This window comes from Dermacentor albipictus, chromosome 10 (assembly GCF_038994185.2).
Source record: "Dermacentor albipictus isolate Rhodes 1998 colony chromosome 10, USDA_Dalb.pri_finalv2, whole genome shotgun sequence".
Taxonomy (NCBI): domain Eukaryota; kingdom Metazoa; phylum Arthropoda; class Arachnida; order Ixodida; family Ixodidae; genus Dermacentor; species Dermacentor albipictus.
Window position 1 is genome coordinate 80,188,744 of NC_091830.1, and position 13,817 is coordinate 80,202,560.

Here is a 13,817-nt window from a genome sequence, read left to right on the forward strand (position 1 = left end):
GTCCGGCCTTTTATAATCCCCGAGGAACCATTGTCACTCAAACGGCCCAATACAAAGTCAGCACTCGGCGGTCGTCCGAGGGGTCCAACCAGCGACCGCGCTGGCCACGCGGTTCAAAGTTCGCGCGCGCGGTGACCTACAGGCAAAGGGAGGTGCGGCGCCGGGCTGTCTGGCACTTGCCGACACGTCTGAACACGTTGCCTGCCGATGCTTCTCCCGCAGGACACCGCTGCCTGACGGCTCAGCATCTTGACTTTTCAAGGGAGAATTCGGGCGCTCGCAGGATAAATTCTGCATCTTGCAGATTCGGAATCCGGGCTTGTGGTAATGGCACAACAGCGTCGACCGGCCAAGGGGTGTAAGACAATGGGCTTCGGCGCAGCGATCACTTACGAGGCGCCCCGCATCTGACGTGGTCAGCGTCGAGCAACGGAGCGTTCGGCGCGGCAACGAAACGTGCGCCTGAGCAAGCGGAACGAACCAAAGAACTCTGTGTCTCGGAGCCCCGGAGAAACGACGCACGCCAGCCAAACGTCGTGATCGGCACGGGCAGAGAGATAGAGAGATATTGATCTAAAGAATGGAAGGACGCTTGATTGAGCAACCCGTGTGGGAGCAAGGAAAAACGTCGTGAGGGGAGAGGGAGTCCGGGACGCGACGCGCCTCGCACCTGTCCTCGCATCCCCCAATGCGCGTGTGACGCGCCACCTGTTGGGGCAGCACCGTACATTGAGAGGAGGGGATCGTCTGTGTTTGCCGCAAGATGGCTCTGCGTGTGCAGAAAGCGCTGAAGAAATGTAGCGGAAACGCACTTCCCTACTCGTGTAACTGCAACTTCTGCAAGTTACATGTTCATAATTACCTATATACACCGCAGTATAACTTTCTACGGCTCGTTTCTAAGGCAACACCGCATTCACTAGATGCGCTTTTGCACCGCTTTGAAGCATGGAACTCGTGGCTGAGTGGTAGAGTCTCCGTCTCACACTCCGGAGACCCTGGTTTGATTCCCACCCAGCCCATCTTGCAAGTTCTTTTTATCCATGAAGTGCCTGCCGGAATTTATCGCTCACGGCCAACGCCGCGGACGCCGACACCGACACCGACGCCGATGACACCGGCTTTTCTGCGACACGAGCTCCTTAACGCTGTCGCGTTAAAATGCTTGTATAATAACGCTAAGTGAGATCACACATCAGCAGCGTGGCAGAATTACAAAAAGTACCTTAAATCGTACTGCTCAGCTTAAGGTGAAGCTAAAGATAAATATTTTTCTAATGACCTTCCTCAGCTGCTTAAGAACAATCCTGCCAAGTTTTCGAAAATAATAAAGCCTAACAACGAATCAGATGAATTGTCATTAGAAAACAGCAGAAATATTTCTATTCCAGACAGCGAATGTTCGGAGGTCTTTAATTCATTCTTCCGCTCTTATTTACAGAGGAGAACACTTCAAACATACGTTTTGTTTCAGAATTAGGCTACCAATACATGAAACATATTGAAGTCACTTTGGAGGGCCTCTATTCGCTCATAAATAACCTCAAGATGTTTTGTTCATGTGGCATAGACGGTATAAACTCAAATATTTTAAAGAATACGGTAGAAATATCAAGCAAAATTCATTTTCACATATTCAGACAGTCACTTGTGACTGGCCACCTTCCCGCACATCGTAAGATGGCGAAAGTTATAGCTGTATTTAAAAAATGGCAACAGGAACTCCTGTGACAATTATCGTCCCATTTCATTGGCATGCATTGCCTGCAGGTTGCTTGAACACATTATCACTTCGCAGATTTACAGGCATCTTGAGAATAACAAATTCCTTTTTCATAATCAGCATGGCTTTAGGAAGGGCATCTCGTGCGAGACACAGTTATTTGAACTTACAACGCACCTACACACTAACATAAATTATAACTTACAAATTGATTGCTTGTTCCTTGATTTTTCGAAGGCATTCGACCATGTCGCACGTTGTAGCCTAATATCAAAACTCTCCGCACTTAAATTAAACTGTCTTACCTTGTCATAGCTCCGATATTTCCTGTCTAATCGTCATCAGTTTACTATTACAAATAACTACTCTTCCTCCGTAACAGACGTTTCTTCTGGTGTACCACAGGGTAGCGTCCTCGGTCCCTTGCTTTTTCTAATTTTTATTAGCAACCAACCTCAAAATTTGTCCTCCACCATCAGAATATTCACCGACGGCTGCATAATTTATCACCCAATTAAAATCTCAGATGATCATCTCGTTCTTCAGCAAGACCTTCACCAAATCATTAGCTGGGGCAATAAATGGCTAATGACTTTAAGTACCACAAAATGCAAAGTAATGTCGCTTACCTGGAAGTCGGCAGTCTCACCGTATCCAATTACAGTAAGAATTACACTATTACAACAGCTACACAATATAAGTATCTAGGAGTTTTATGCACATCGAATCTTTCTTGAACAGAGCATATCACGTCCATTTCAGCTAATGCCTCACAATCGTTGGGGCACTTGCGACGCAACTTAAGAAATGTTCCTTCAAATGTTTGCAAGCTAGCTTACCTAACTGTCGTTTGTCCCAAGCTCGAGTATGCATCTCCCATTTGGTCCCCTCAGGAGAAATACCTCATTGAAACGCTAGAACGGATCCAGAACAGAGCAAGCCGCTTCATCATAAACGAATGCAGCTACCAGTCTAGTGTAACACAAATAAAACTTAAGCTTTCATTACAATCCTTGAACACTCGCCAAGACATTGCCCTTTCATCACTGTTCCACAAATTCCTTCACTCTACTCGAACACCCGCATGCTTGAAACGACCCTACTCCACCTCACATAGGTTTCATAATCATTTCAGCTATGCCCGCTTTTACGGGTCTACAAAAGCATTCCATTACTCTGCTTTTCCTCGTGCTATCAGAATATGGAATTCACTCCCGGACAGCATTGCATGCCAGTCCAACTGCGATTCATTCCGTGATGCCTTGTCTGAATGCATGACTAAAGAAATGTGAAGTTTTACGTTTGTCGCGCAATGCTTTCTATACTTGCACTATCTGTTAAAGATTATTGTCGCATTATTAGCGTTATGTCGCTATGTTTACCGTTCCGTTGGAATGTCGCGTCCGTAACTTTTCTGCCATTTTTTTTCATTATTACTGTTTAACACTCTGATCTTGTTAATTACACGACTTCACTGAAAGCAATCTGTGTGATTTATTCCTTGTTATTATATGATGTTTTCTTCTTTGCCCTAGTGAATCGTGAATTAAATAATTATTTTTTCACCGCGGTTCCACTTGCGGTTGTAGGTTGTAAACAGATACGCTTTATAGATGTCTTGTATTCTATGTATCTTCTATGTACTGCCCCCCCTTACTCAATGCCTCACTTTGAGGCCAGTAAAGTATTTTTTTAAATATCTGCCGTTATTCAATCCTTCCCAGCTGCCTTCCCCCTTTGCATAGCTCCCAAGGCTTTACTTCTTCCGGTGTTACTTGTGGGATTTCAAGTTCCTCTAGACTATTTTCTCTTCCATTATCGTCGTGGATGCCACTGGCACTGTATGAATTTCTATAGAACTCCTCAGCTGCTTGAACTATCTCTTCCATGTTAGTAATGATATTGCCGGCTTTGTCTCTTAACGCATACATCTGATTCTTGCTATTCCTAGTTTCTTCTTCCCTGCTTTTAGGCTTCCTCCGTTCCTGAGAGCATGTTCAATTCTATCGATATTATACTTCCTTATGTCAGCTGTCTTACGCTTCTTAACTTCGGAAAGTTCTGTCAGTTTTATTCTAGCTGTAGGGTTAGAGGCTTTCATACATTGGCGCTCTTTGATCAGATCATTCGTCTCCTGCGATAGCTTACCTGTCCTGTCTAACGGAGTTACCACCAACTTCTATTGTGCACTCCTTAATGATGCCCATAAGATTGTCGTTCATTGCTTCAACACTAAGGTCCTCTTCTTGAGTTAAAGCTGAATACCTGTTCTGTAGCTTGATCCGGAATTCCTCTATTTTCCCTCTCACCGCTAACTCATTCATCGGCTTCTTATTTGCCAGTTTCTTCCGCTCCCTCCTCAAGTCTAGGCTAATAGGAGTTCTTGCGATCTTATGGACACTGCAGTGCACCTTGCCTAGTCTCCTGAGTCAAATCGAGCTACTCGCTTCTGTATACGCTTCAGAAAATCTTTGTTTTTTTTTTCGTTGCCAGGTCCCATGACATGCATGCGCACTCTAGGATCCGGCGTGCACTTGCGATGTACAAGGATTGCTTTCACTGAGCCAGAGCATGTCTGAAACTGCATCGAAAGAAGTTCAGCACCAGGCTAGCCTATGCTGTTGAGTACTCTACACGAGCATTGCAGTACACCGTGCTCGAAAAGATAACGCCTATAGGTATTTAAACTGTGTCACAACATACGTAGTAATGTCGTTGACAAGGTAATTTTTCATGAACGGACGTATTTTTATTTCTCACCCTAATGAGTTTGCAACTTGAAACATTAAGTTTCAGGTTCCACCTGTCGCACAACGATAGAGCAGGGTTAAGATTATCCTGCAAGGTGTCGTACTTAGTTTAACAGCCAACATCGCCATAGATGCAGCAATCATTGGCATATATTCTGGCTGGGCTAGAGACAGCTTCAGCGAGATCATTGATGAAGCCCAGAAAAAAAAGCGGGCCAGAACAGATCCTTCCAAAATTAAATTATTGGGTTTTAAGTACAAAAACGACGATATTGTTACGTAGGAAGACGCAGACGACAAGCTATGTACAAATATATTTACAAGGAAAATACGCTGCGCTTAGCCAAGAGGTAACAGCCCGCGCTAGCTTCTAAATCGTCATCGTCGTCTTCACACTGCTGGCCTTTCGTGATCGCACATATTGTGCCGTAGCACTACCCCCGGCTGCAAAAGCGCCGTCCCGGAGCGACTAAAGATCGGACTCGGAAGCAGTGTAGTAGGCCTTGAGCCTACTGACGTGTACGACATCACTAGATGCCACAGGAGAGGACGAGCTTGAGCCCACAGGAGCAATTTCGTAAGTCACAGGCGTCACCTGGCGCAGCACGCGGTAGGGCCCTGTGTATCACGAAAGAAGCTTCTCTGAAAGTCCGACGTGACGAGAGGGCGACCACAGGAGCACGAGCGCACCAGGTGAAAACTGTACGTCACGATGGCGGGCGTTGTACTGACACTGCTGAGTGGTCTGTGAGGCCGTAAGTCGAGCACGGGCAAGCTGGCGTGCATGGTCGGCGAGGGCGATGGCGTCGCGCGCATACTCGCTTGTTGAGACCGCAGCAGGAGGAAGTGCCGTGTCTAGGGGCAAGGTAGGTTCGCGACCGTACAGTAGATAAAAGGGAGAAAATCCGGCGGTGTCGTGCCGGGAAGAATTGTACGCAAATGTTACGTAAGGAAGGGCGATGTCCCAGTCGTGGTGGTCCTTGGAAACGTACTTGGCCAGCATATCGGTAAGAGTACGTTTTAACCGCTCTGTCAGGCCATTGGTTTGAGCATGGTATGAAGTAGTCAGTTTGTGTTGAATGAGCAGGAACGCACAATGTCAGCGATAACTTTCGAGAGGAAGTTTCGACCACGGTCAGTAAGCAGCTGTCGCAGGGCGCCATGAAGCAAGATAATGTCACGCAGGAGAAAGTCCGCGACGTCAGTGGCGCAGCTGGTAGGGAGAGCCCGAGTGATAGCGTATCGGGTGGCGTAATCAGTCGCGACGGCTACCCATTTGTTCCCAGAGGATGACGTGGGAAAGGGACCGAGCAGGTCTAATCCAACACGAAAGAACGGTTCCACAGGGACGGTGATCGGCTGGAGATGACCGGCAGGTAGCACCTGAGGTGTCTTCCGACGCTGGCAGGGATCACAGGCAGCAACATAGCGTCGAACCGAGCGAGCGAGACCAGGCCAATAGAAGCGGCCGCGGACGCGGTCGTACGTGCGGGTTACCCCAAGATGTCCTGCAGTGGGTGCGTCATGCATCTCAAAAAGCACAGTCTGTCGTAGGTGTTTTGGCACGACAAGAAGAAGATCAGGGCCATCAGGGAGGAAGCTCCTTCGGTACAGAATGCCGCCCTGGAGGACATATCGGCGAAGGGATGCGTCGGTAGGTGTAGAGCGCAGACGCTCGATGAGTACTCGCAACGATAGGTCTCGGTACTGCTCATCGGCGATGTTAGCGAAGGCAGACACAGAGAAAATGCCGTCGGCGGTACTACTGTCGGCGTCGGCAGGCTCGTCTACCGGGTAGCGAGACAGGTAGTCAGCGTCCTTGTGTAGTCGTCCAGATTTGTAGGTGACAGAGAACGAATATTCTTGGAGGCGTAAGGCCCAGCGACCAAGTCTTCCTGAAGGGTCTTTCAATGAGCATAACCAACAAAGCGCGTGATGGTCTGTGACAACGGAAAAGGATCGGCCATATAAGTATGGGCGGAATTTCGCAACCGCCCAAACTAGGGCCAGACACTCACGCTCAGTGATGGAATAGTTGCGCTCCGCGGGTGAGAGGAGCCTGCTGGCGTAAGCGATAACACGGTCGTGGCCACGCTGGCGTTGTGCCAGTACTGCTCCAATTCCGTGACCGCTGGCATGAATACGGACTTCGGTAGGCGCAGAAGGATCGAAATGGGCCAGAACGGGAGGCGTTGTGAGAATGTCGATTAGATGAGAGAATGCAGAGGCCTCGTTATCGCCCCACTGGAAAGGAGCGTCTTTTTTAAAAGGTCGGTTAGTGGTCGTGCTACGGCGGCGAAATTCCTCACGAAACGGCGGAAGTACGAACAAAGGCCGATGAAGCTGCGCACATCCTTGACACACTTCGGAACAGGGAAGTGCGTAACAGCATGGATCTTGCCTGGGTCCGGTTGCACTCCGTTCGCGTCAACGAGATGTCCAAGGACGGTAATCTGGCGACGGCCGAATTGGCACTTCGATGCGTTGAGTTGCAGACCGGCTCGCCGAAAAACGTCCAGGACTGCTGAGAGGCGCTCGAGGTGCGTAGCGAACGTTGGGGAGAATACGATAACGTCGTCCAAGTAGCACAAGCACGTGGACCATTTGAAACCGTGAAGAAGGGAGTCCATCATGCGTTCAAAAGTGGCAGGAGCGTTACATAGGCCGAACGGCATCACCTTGAATTGATAAAGACCGTCGGGTGTTACAAAGGCAGTCTTCTCGCGGTCGAGATCGTCCACGGCAATCTGCCAATAGCCGGAGCGAAGGTCAATAGAGGAGAAATAGCGAGCACCGTGGAGGCAGTCAAGGGCGTCATCAATCCGAGGTAGGGCATACACGTCCTTTTTGGTAACCCTGTTAAGGTGCCGATAATCCACGCAAAAGCGCCATGAGCCATCCTTCTTTTTTACCAGCACAACCGGTGACGCCCAAGGACTACATGACGGTTCAATAATGTTCTTGGCAAGCATTTTGCGAACTTCTGCGTGAATAACTTGACGCTCAGCTGGTGACACTCGATACGGGCGGCGATGAATAGGAGGGGCATCGCCGGTATTAATGCGATGTTTGACAGCTGTAGTTTGGGCTAAAGGACGATCGGCAAAGTCAAAAATATCGTGGTAGGAAAACAGAAGGCGGTAGAGTTCACGAGCGTGCTCGGAGGGCAAGTCGGGGGCAATCATTTTCCGTAAGTCAGCGATGGTACAATTTGGCGACTGCGATGGGAGAGGAGTATCGGATGAAGTGTCGTCTACTGCAATGGATGCTACTGAGTGATCCTCGAATGAACAAAGCTGGGCCAAAGACATCCCACGTGGCAGCACTTGTGTCGTCAAGCCAAAGTTGACCACTGGCAGGCAGACGCAATTCGCCGTAATAGATAAAACTGTATGGGGTACTGTGATCCCGTGTGTAAGGAGGACGTCTGGCATAGGAGCCGCGATGTAGTGACCGTCGGGGACTGGTGGGGATGACACTAGGTCAACGTAGGTCAGTGCCGAAGGTGGCAAGCGAACGAAGGCGGCGGAACTGAGGCGACTGGGGTGTGGTTCAGCAGGATCCAGAACAGGCAGGTCAAGGCGGAGAGTACTGGCGGAACAATCGATGAGAGCAGAATGTGCGGAGAGGAAGTCTAAGCCGAGGATGATGTCGTGGGGACAGTGGGCGATGACTGTGAATAGCACGATTGTTGAGCGATCGGCGAAGGAGACGCGGGCGGTACACATACCAATGACGGGGGCTGTTCCGCCATCGGCGACACGGACAACAGGCGTAGTGGCGGGCGTGATAATTTTCCTGAGCCGGTTACGAAGGACAGCGCTCATTACGGTCAAATGCGCCCCAGTGTCTGTGAGAGCAGACACAGAAACACCGTCGACTTGCACGTCAAGAAGGTTCAGATGAGTGGGCAAAGTCAGTAGAGGATTTGGCGGCGTAGGGGGCAATGCAGCGACACATCGAGGCGCTGCATCGTCTAGTTTTCCGGCTGGGAGCGGCGTCCGAAGGGAGTCGGCGAATAGGAGTGACGGGGCTGGGGAGAGCGAGATTGGCGTCGGTGGGGCGAAGGCGAACGAGAATAGGGGCGGTTCGTTGCAGGAGAATCAGTGGCGGCAATATCGGAGCGTGCGGCATAGGGACGAGAAGGGCCACCTGAGGGGCGAGAGTAGGCAGTATAAGTAGACCGGATCGGGGAACTCCAGCGACTACGACAGTGCCGAGAAATGTGCCCGATGCGATGGCAGTGGAAACAAATAGGCTTGTCGTCAGCAGTGCGCCATTCAGATGGGTTGCGGAAACGTGGTGGGTAAGAAGATGCGGGACGGGGCGAAATCGAAGAAGCCGGGCGGGTATCAGGGCGATGGGCCGAGCAGATGGTGTGAAGACCCATGTTTTCAAACTCCTGGCGGACAACTGCCTGGATCAGTGAGACCGTGACTGCAGATGTGGTGGTGGGACTGGAGTCGAAGGCAGCCGGATAGGCGGCCTCGATCTCACGCCGGACGATCCTGGTAACATCGGCAGTGTTGGTGGGACGAGGAGCGTCGGCACAGGAAGATGTCGCTGGGATGTTGGGCAGACGGGCAAACTGCTGGTCAATACGTCGGCTTTTGGCGAGTTCCAGGCGGCGGCACTCTTTTATAACAGCATCCACCGTGGCTACGTTGTTGCAAACGAGCAAGTTGAAGGCGTCATCGGCAATGCCTTTGAGAATGTGGGAAACCTTGTCTGACTCAGTCATGTGGGTGTCAACTTTGCGGCACAGAGCCAAGACGTCTTGAATGTACGTGACGTAGGGCTCCGTTGACGTCTGCACACGACCGGAAAGCGCCTTCTGCGCGGCAAGTTGGTGACCGTAGGGGTTGCCGAACAAGTCTCGAAGCTTTTGCTTAAGCGAATCCCAACTGGTCAGCTCATCTTCGTGCGTCCGATACCAAACTCGAGGTGTGCCACCGAGGTAAAAGACGACGTTGGCGAGCATGATAGTTGGGTCCCACCGGTTATTGCGGCTGACGTGTTCGTAAAGGCTGATCCAGTCCTCGACGTCTTCCCCATCTTTTGCCGAGAATACGCCAGGATCACGGGGAGTGGAGAGGGTGATGTAGGTCGTCGAAGGGGCAGCAGGTGTCGGAGCCGGTGGAGTCGGGTTGGCGTCGCCGGGAGCCATGAAGGTAGGCACGACGTACCGTCCACTGCGAAGCTCCGTGACGAGGTACAGGGAACGTCCACCTCCACCAAATATCTTACGTAGGAAGACGCAGACGACAAGCTATGTACAAATATATTTACAAGGAAAATACGCTGCGCTTAGCCAAGAGGCAACAGCCCGCGCTAGCTTCTAAATCGTCGTCGTCGTCTTCACACTGCTGGCCTTTCGTGATCGCACATATTGTGCCGTAGCAATATGATTATTAGGCACGCCATAGTTGGGGACTCCGGACCACCTGGGGTACTTTAGCGCGCCCCTAAATCTATGTACACGGGTGTTTTCTTATTTGGCCAACAGATCCTTGCGGAACCCCACATCTTACATTCGTGTAAGTTGACGATACGCCATTCAGAACCACTCGCCATCTTCTATGAAGTAGGTAAGCTTCAATCCGCACCATAAATTTAGCAGGTATGTTAAGAACAGACAGCTCCTGTAAAAGCAATTTGTGTGAAACCGAGTAAAATTAAATACGGAAGCCTCAAAATATAGAACCTACTTGCTTACCGGATTCAAGACAAGAGGCAATGTCGCATGTAAGTCGTAGCTGTGTGTCGCATAAAAGTACGGCTCTGAGACCGTGTTGCTGTGGTGAGAAGAAGTTGTTGCTGTTAAGAGGAAGCTTTAGCTCGCGTGCGCCCGTCTAAATACATGTAAAAGGAGAGTTCGTTTTTCTCGATAACCACGGCACCAAATTTGACGAGATTAGCTGCATTCAAAAGAAAAACATAAAATGTAGTGACTGCTGGTTTCGAATTTTCGATTTACGTTGTCAATGCTTTCATAAAAATTGGGAGAAAATGAACATTTTCAGAAAACGAAACTATCAAGTTTACAGCTCTATAACTCAAAAAGGAAAAATGATATCACAATTCTGTGCATTGCATCTGATAGTACATTTGAAGTGGACAAAATTGATATGTTACGTGTGAATGTAGAAAAATTAATAGGGTAATACAGCTTTTGCTTAACCCTTGTATACAACGTAACCAATTCACGTAATATATAAATTGACATGTCGAATTTGCCCGCTTTGAATGATATAATGGGTGCCATACATAGAACAGCGATATCTGTTGCTGATGCAGAATTATTAATTTATAGACTTCGTGCCTCAATTCTTTTTCGAACTCCCGAATTCCTCAAATTTTTAAAACAATATTCGGGCCAACAATCGGAATTCTGCTTCCAACAGCCACTAGAATTTAACTTTCTCTTTAAAATGCAACAAATTTCATTCAAATCGGCCAATGGTTATCTCAGAAAAGCTTTTTGCGTTTTACATGTATTTGAATAGGGCGCGTCGGAGCTGCGCCCGAGCTAAAGTTTCTTCTTAATATGTCTACACTGTACATAACATGCGTAACTTTGCTTGCGTACGTTTACAACGCTACTCTAAAAGTTTCAGTGTTGAAGAGCAAGTAATGGGGAAAGGCAATCACGGAAGAAAGATGTAATAAAGAGAAGCAAAAAAAATTGCTTTGCATCAGCGTTCTTGTAAACCTGCGTATGTCTGTCGTACGCCGACCAAGCAAACGCCAGAAGTAACCTAGCATAGTGTGGGTATAGATAGGCCGGTTGGTGACTCATTATATACTTCATGATTCATGATGAGTTGGTGATTCATATACTTCCACAGCCTGTAGCACTAGTTAACCGCTTCTTTGCGGCAGAAGCCGCTCCTATATTTCGCGTTTCATTTTAACGACCTAAAAAATAATGCGACATGTAATAGTACTGGTAGTGACAAATGGAAAAATTAGTTCGGTGCAAACCCATGCGGTAAAGGCAAGCTCATCAGCCATGCTCTGTGTCCCTGTCCTTGGAGTTGCCCATTTTTTCAGCCTCCGTTTTGGATCGGCTAGCTTTCTGGTTGGCTCATTAGGCAGAAGGACCGCCTGGGAAAATCGTTGGTTCCGTGTTTGATCGCAGAGCCGGGATGAATTTTTCTTAACGGCAAAGGCGTCTGTCGGAGCAACCAGTTTCCTTCCTAGTTTCGTCGTACAGATGCATGGAAGAATTATTTTTGTTCCATGGATAGCGGCATACGTAGCAGAGGCATTCGCAGGCAGCTTTAGTTGCAGTACGAAAGATTGGACAGGGAGACCGATGTCGTTTATGAATAAATACTAAAAACATGTACGATGTTTATTACAAATATTTACAAAAGTGCAAAAGCGAGATGTGACGTCACGACAGCGGCTTGTAAACAGTGGAATCTCTCTCAAAGAAATCTGAAATAAAAAGGAAAAAAAATGTCTTTAGGGTATTTGTTAGACAGACATAATTAAAAGATTCTAGAGACATTTTCTCGTCTGTTGAATGAAGTAGTGAAAATTGCTCTAAATGCTCATTTTAGGGGTATACACAATAGAGCACTGGAAATTATGATCTCAGAATCAATGCTAGCAGTCTGACAAGCATCTGACAACACTCGATGCAGTACGCTCTGAGGGCTAGTAGCTCTGATATGACATCTCTCTCATCCAAATGACAGAAATTGTTATTACGCTTCTGCAAAATTTTAATTACTACCCAATTTATCGCTTTTAGCAACTTGGCAACTCTCCCGGTCACTACTGACTTTCTCATGTAGCAAGGTGAAGTATATAGTTGTATTCTAACATAAATTTGAAATATGTTGATGGCCGATGGCTGCAATAGAATAGCTGTCGATTACAAAATACATTTTCTCATATCTTAATGTGCACTGGAGTAACTTATTGAAAAGATGTATGCCTTAAATAATGCATACATTTATTGTGCATACCTTGATTCAAGAAACATTTCCTGTATTTAGCTAGGTGCACCTTCCATTATTTTATGAGTTAATATCAGAGGACTTACTCAGATGCTTCTGGATGAGAGTCTTCAGATTCCTCTTCTGGTTCGGGTTCGATGATGGAGGGTGGCGGCTCCGGAATGGCTCCAATGAACTGAAAGCATTACAAAATACACAACATGTAAGTCTTCCGGCATCGAATTCAGTTGTTCACTTGTGCAGTGGTTCAGAAGAGGATACACTGCCTGCTTATAATCCAGTGAGTGAAGTTGTCAGTTTGTCTTTTCTAGCCGACTAGCATTCAACCGGCTGACTCTTGCATTATAAGCCACAGTGTTGTCGATACTTAGGAAAAGACACTATGGTAGCATGCCAATTAGTTATTTCATAATTTTGTTATTTAAAAAGTTTTTTTTTATGTCTGAGAAGTAAAGTACGTTTATTGATGTACTCTTTCGTAGTGCTAAAGATGTAAAGATTTTGATATCATCTGATTAACGTGTTCGAAGTGGTTTAACAATCTCTCTCAAATTAAACAACATGACTGAATATTGAGGTGGGAAAACTGTTTATAATTGTTTAGGAGTTTCAATCAATAAAAGCATGATTTTTGTTTCTGCAAAGTGGACATTTACTTTCGATTCATCATCTGTGAAGGTAGCTTTTGAAGTGGTCGAAGCGTCACAATCGGGATACTTCAAATGCATGTGCTAGAATTGCGTAATTGTACCGTCACATATTAAAAGACCGTTCGGTAGGTATTTTGTTATAGTGACCATTTCCATTTCTCCGCCTTATCCCGTCTGCCCCAGCATGTGAGAAGCAACAGAAAAGGAATTCGATGTTTACAAGCTTTGTAAGGATGCATGTGCTGCATAGTTTCCTTTATAAATTAAGCTTGACCCCATAGCTGCCATTCTGGGTCCTATGTTCAACATTACTTTGCCAGTCCGATTGTCATCTAGCTCAGTGCTTAAGCCGTTCGGAAGGGAGGGGCAGGAGATCTCATTACGCTCGAAGATGTGACATGATAAACATACCTTTTGCTAAAGTTGTTCTTTCAACGTTGTTACTTGTTTTTGATTAAATTGTTGTTCAATTATTCAAAATGTTACAATTCCGCGTTTTTTCTCCTGCCGTAAACAAAACCGAGGTTGGGACACTGTTTCAGAGCACTGTATATGACTTGGCTGTTGATACCTTGTTCGGATGTTGTGCTGCCTGAACAGCGTCGAAGACGGATGGGAAGAAGGCGTCTGAGCCGAGGAATTCCACTGCTTCCGCCTTGCGCAGGAAGTCGAAGACATTGTCTGCAGAGGAAAACAAATTGCGCGTTGGTTTCAATCAAAGAGA

At 47.4% G+C, this 13,817-nt stretch overlaps 1 protein-coding gene across 7 annotated transcripts in view; it reads right to left on the bottom strand.

Moving 5' to 3' along the window:
- Nucleotides 1-11,794: 11,794 nt before the first annotated feature.
- Nucleotides 11,795-13,817, bottom strand: part of LOC139050429 (prestin-like) — a 312,086-nt gene continuing 310,063 nt past the window's right edge. For all 7 annotated transcript variants that reach the window (XM_070526799.1, XM_070526797.1, XM_070526798.1 and 4 more), the window contains 3 exons: nucleotides 13,665-13,774; nucleotides 12,530-12,618; nucleotides 11,795-11,916 (listed from right to left, as the gene is read on the bottom strand). In XM_070526799.1, the coding sequence (XP_070382900.1) occupies nucleotides 11,907-11,916; nucleotides 12,530-12,618; nucleotides 13,665-13,774 (209 nt within the window). In that variant the 3' untranslated portion in view covers nucleotides 11,795-11,906. The remainder of the gene's footprint in view (nucleotides 11,917-12,529; nucleotides 12,619-13,664; nucleotides 13,775-13,817) is intronic.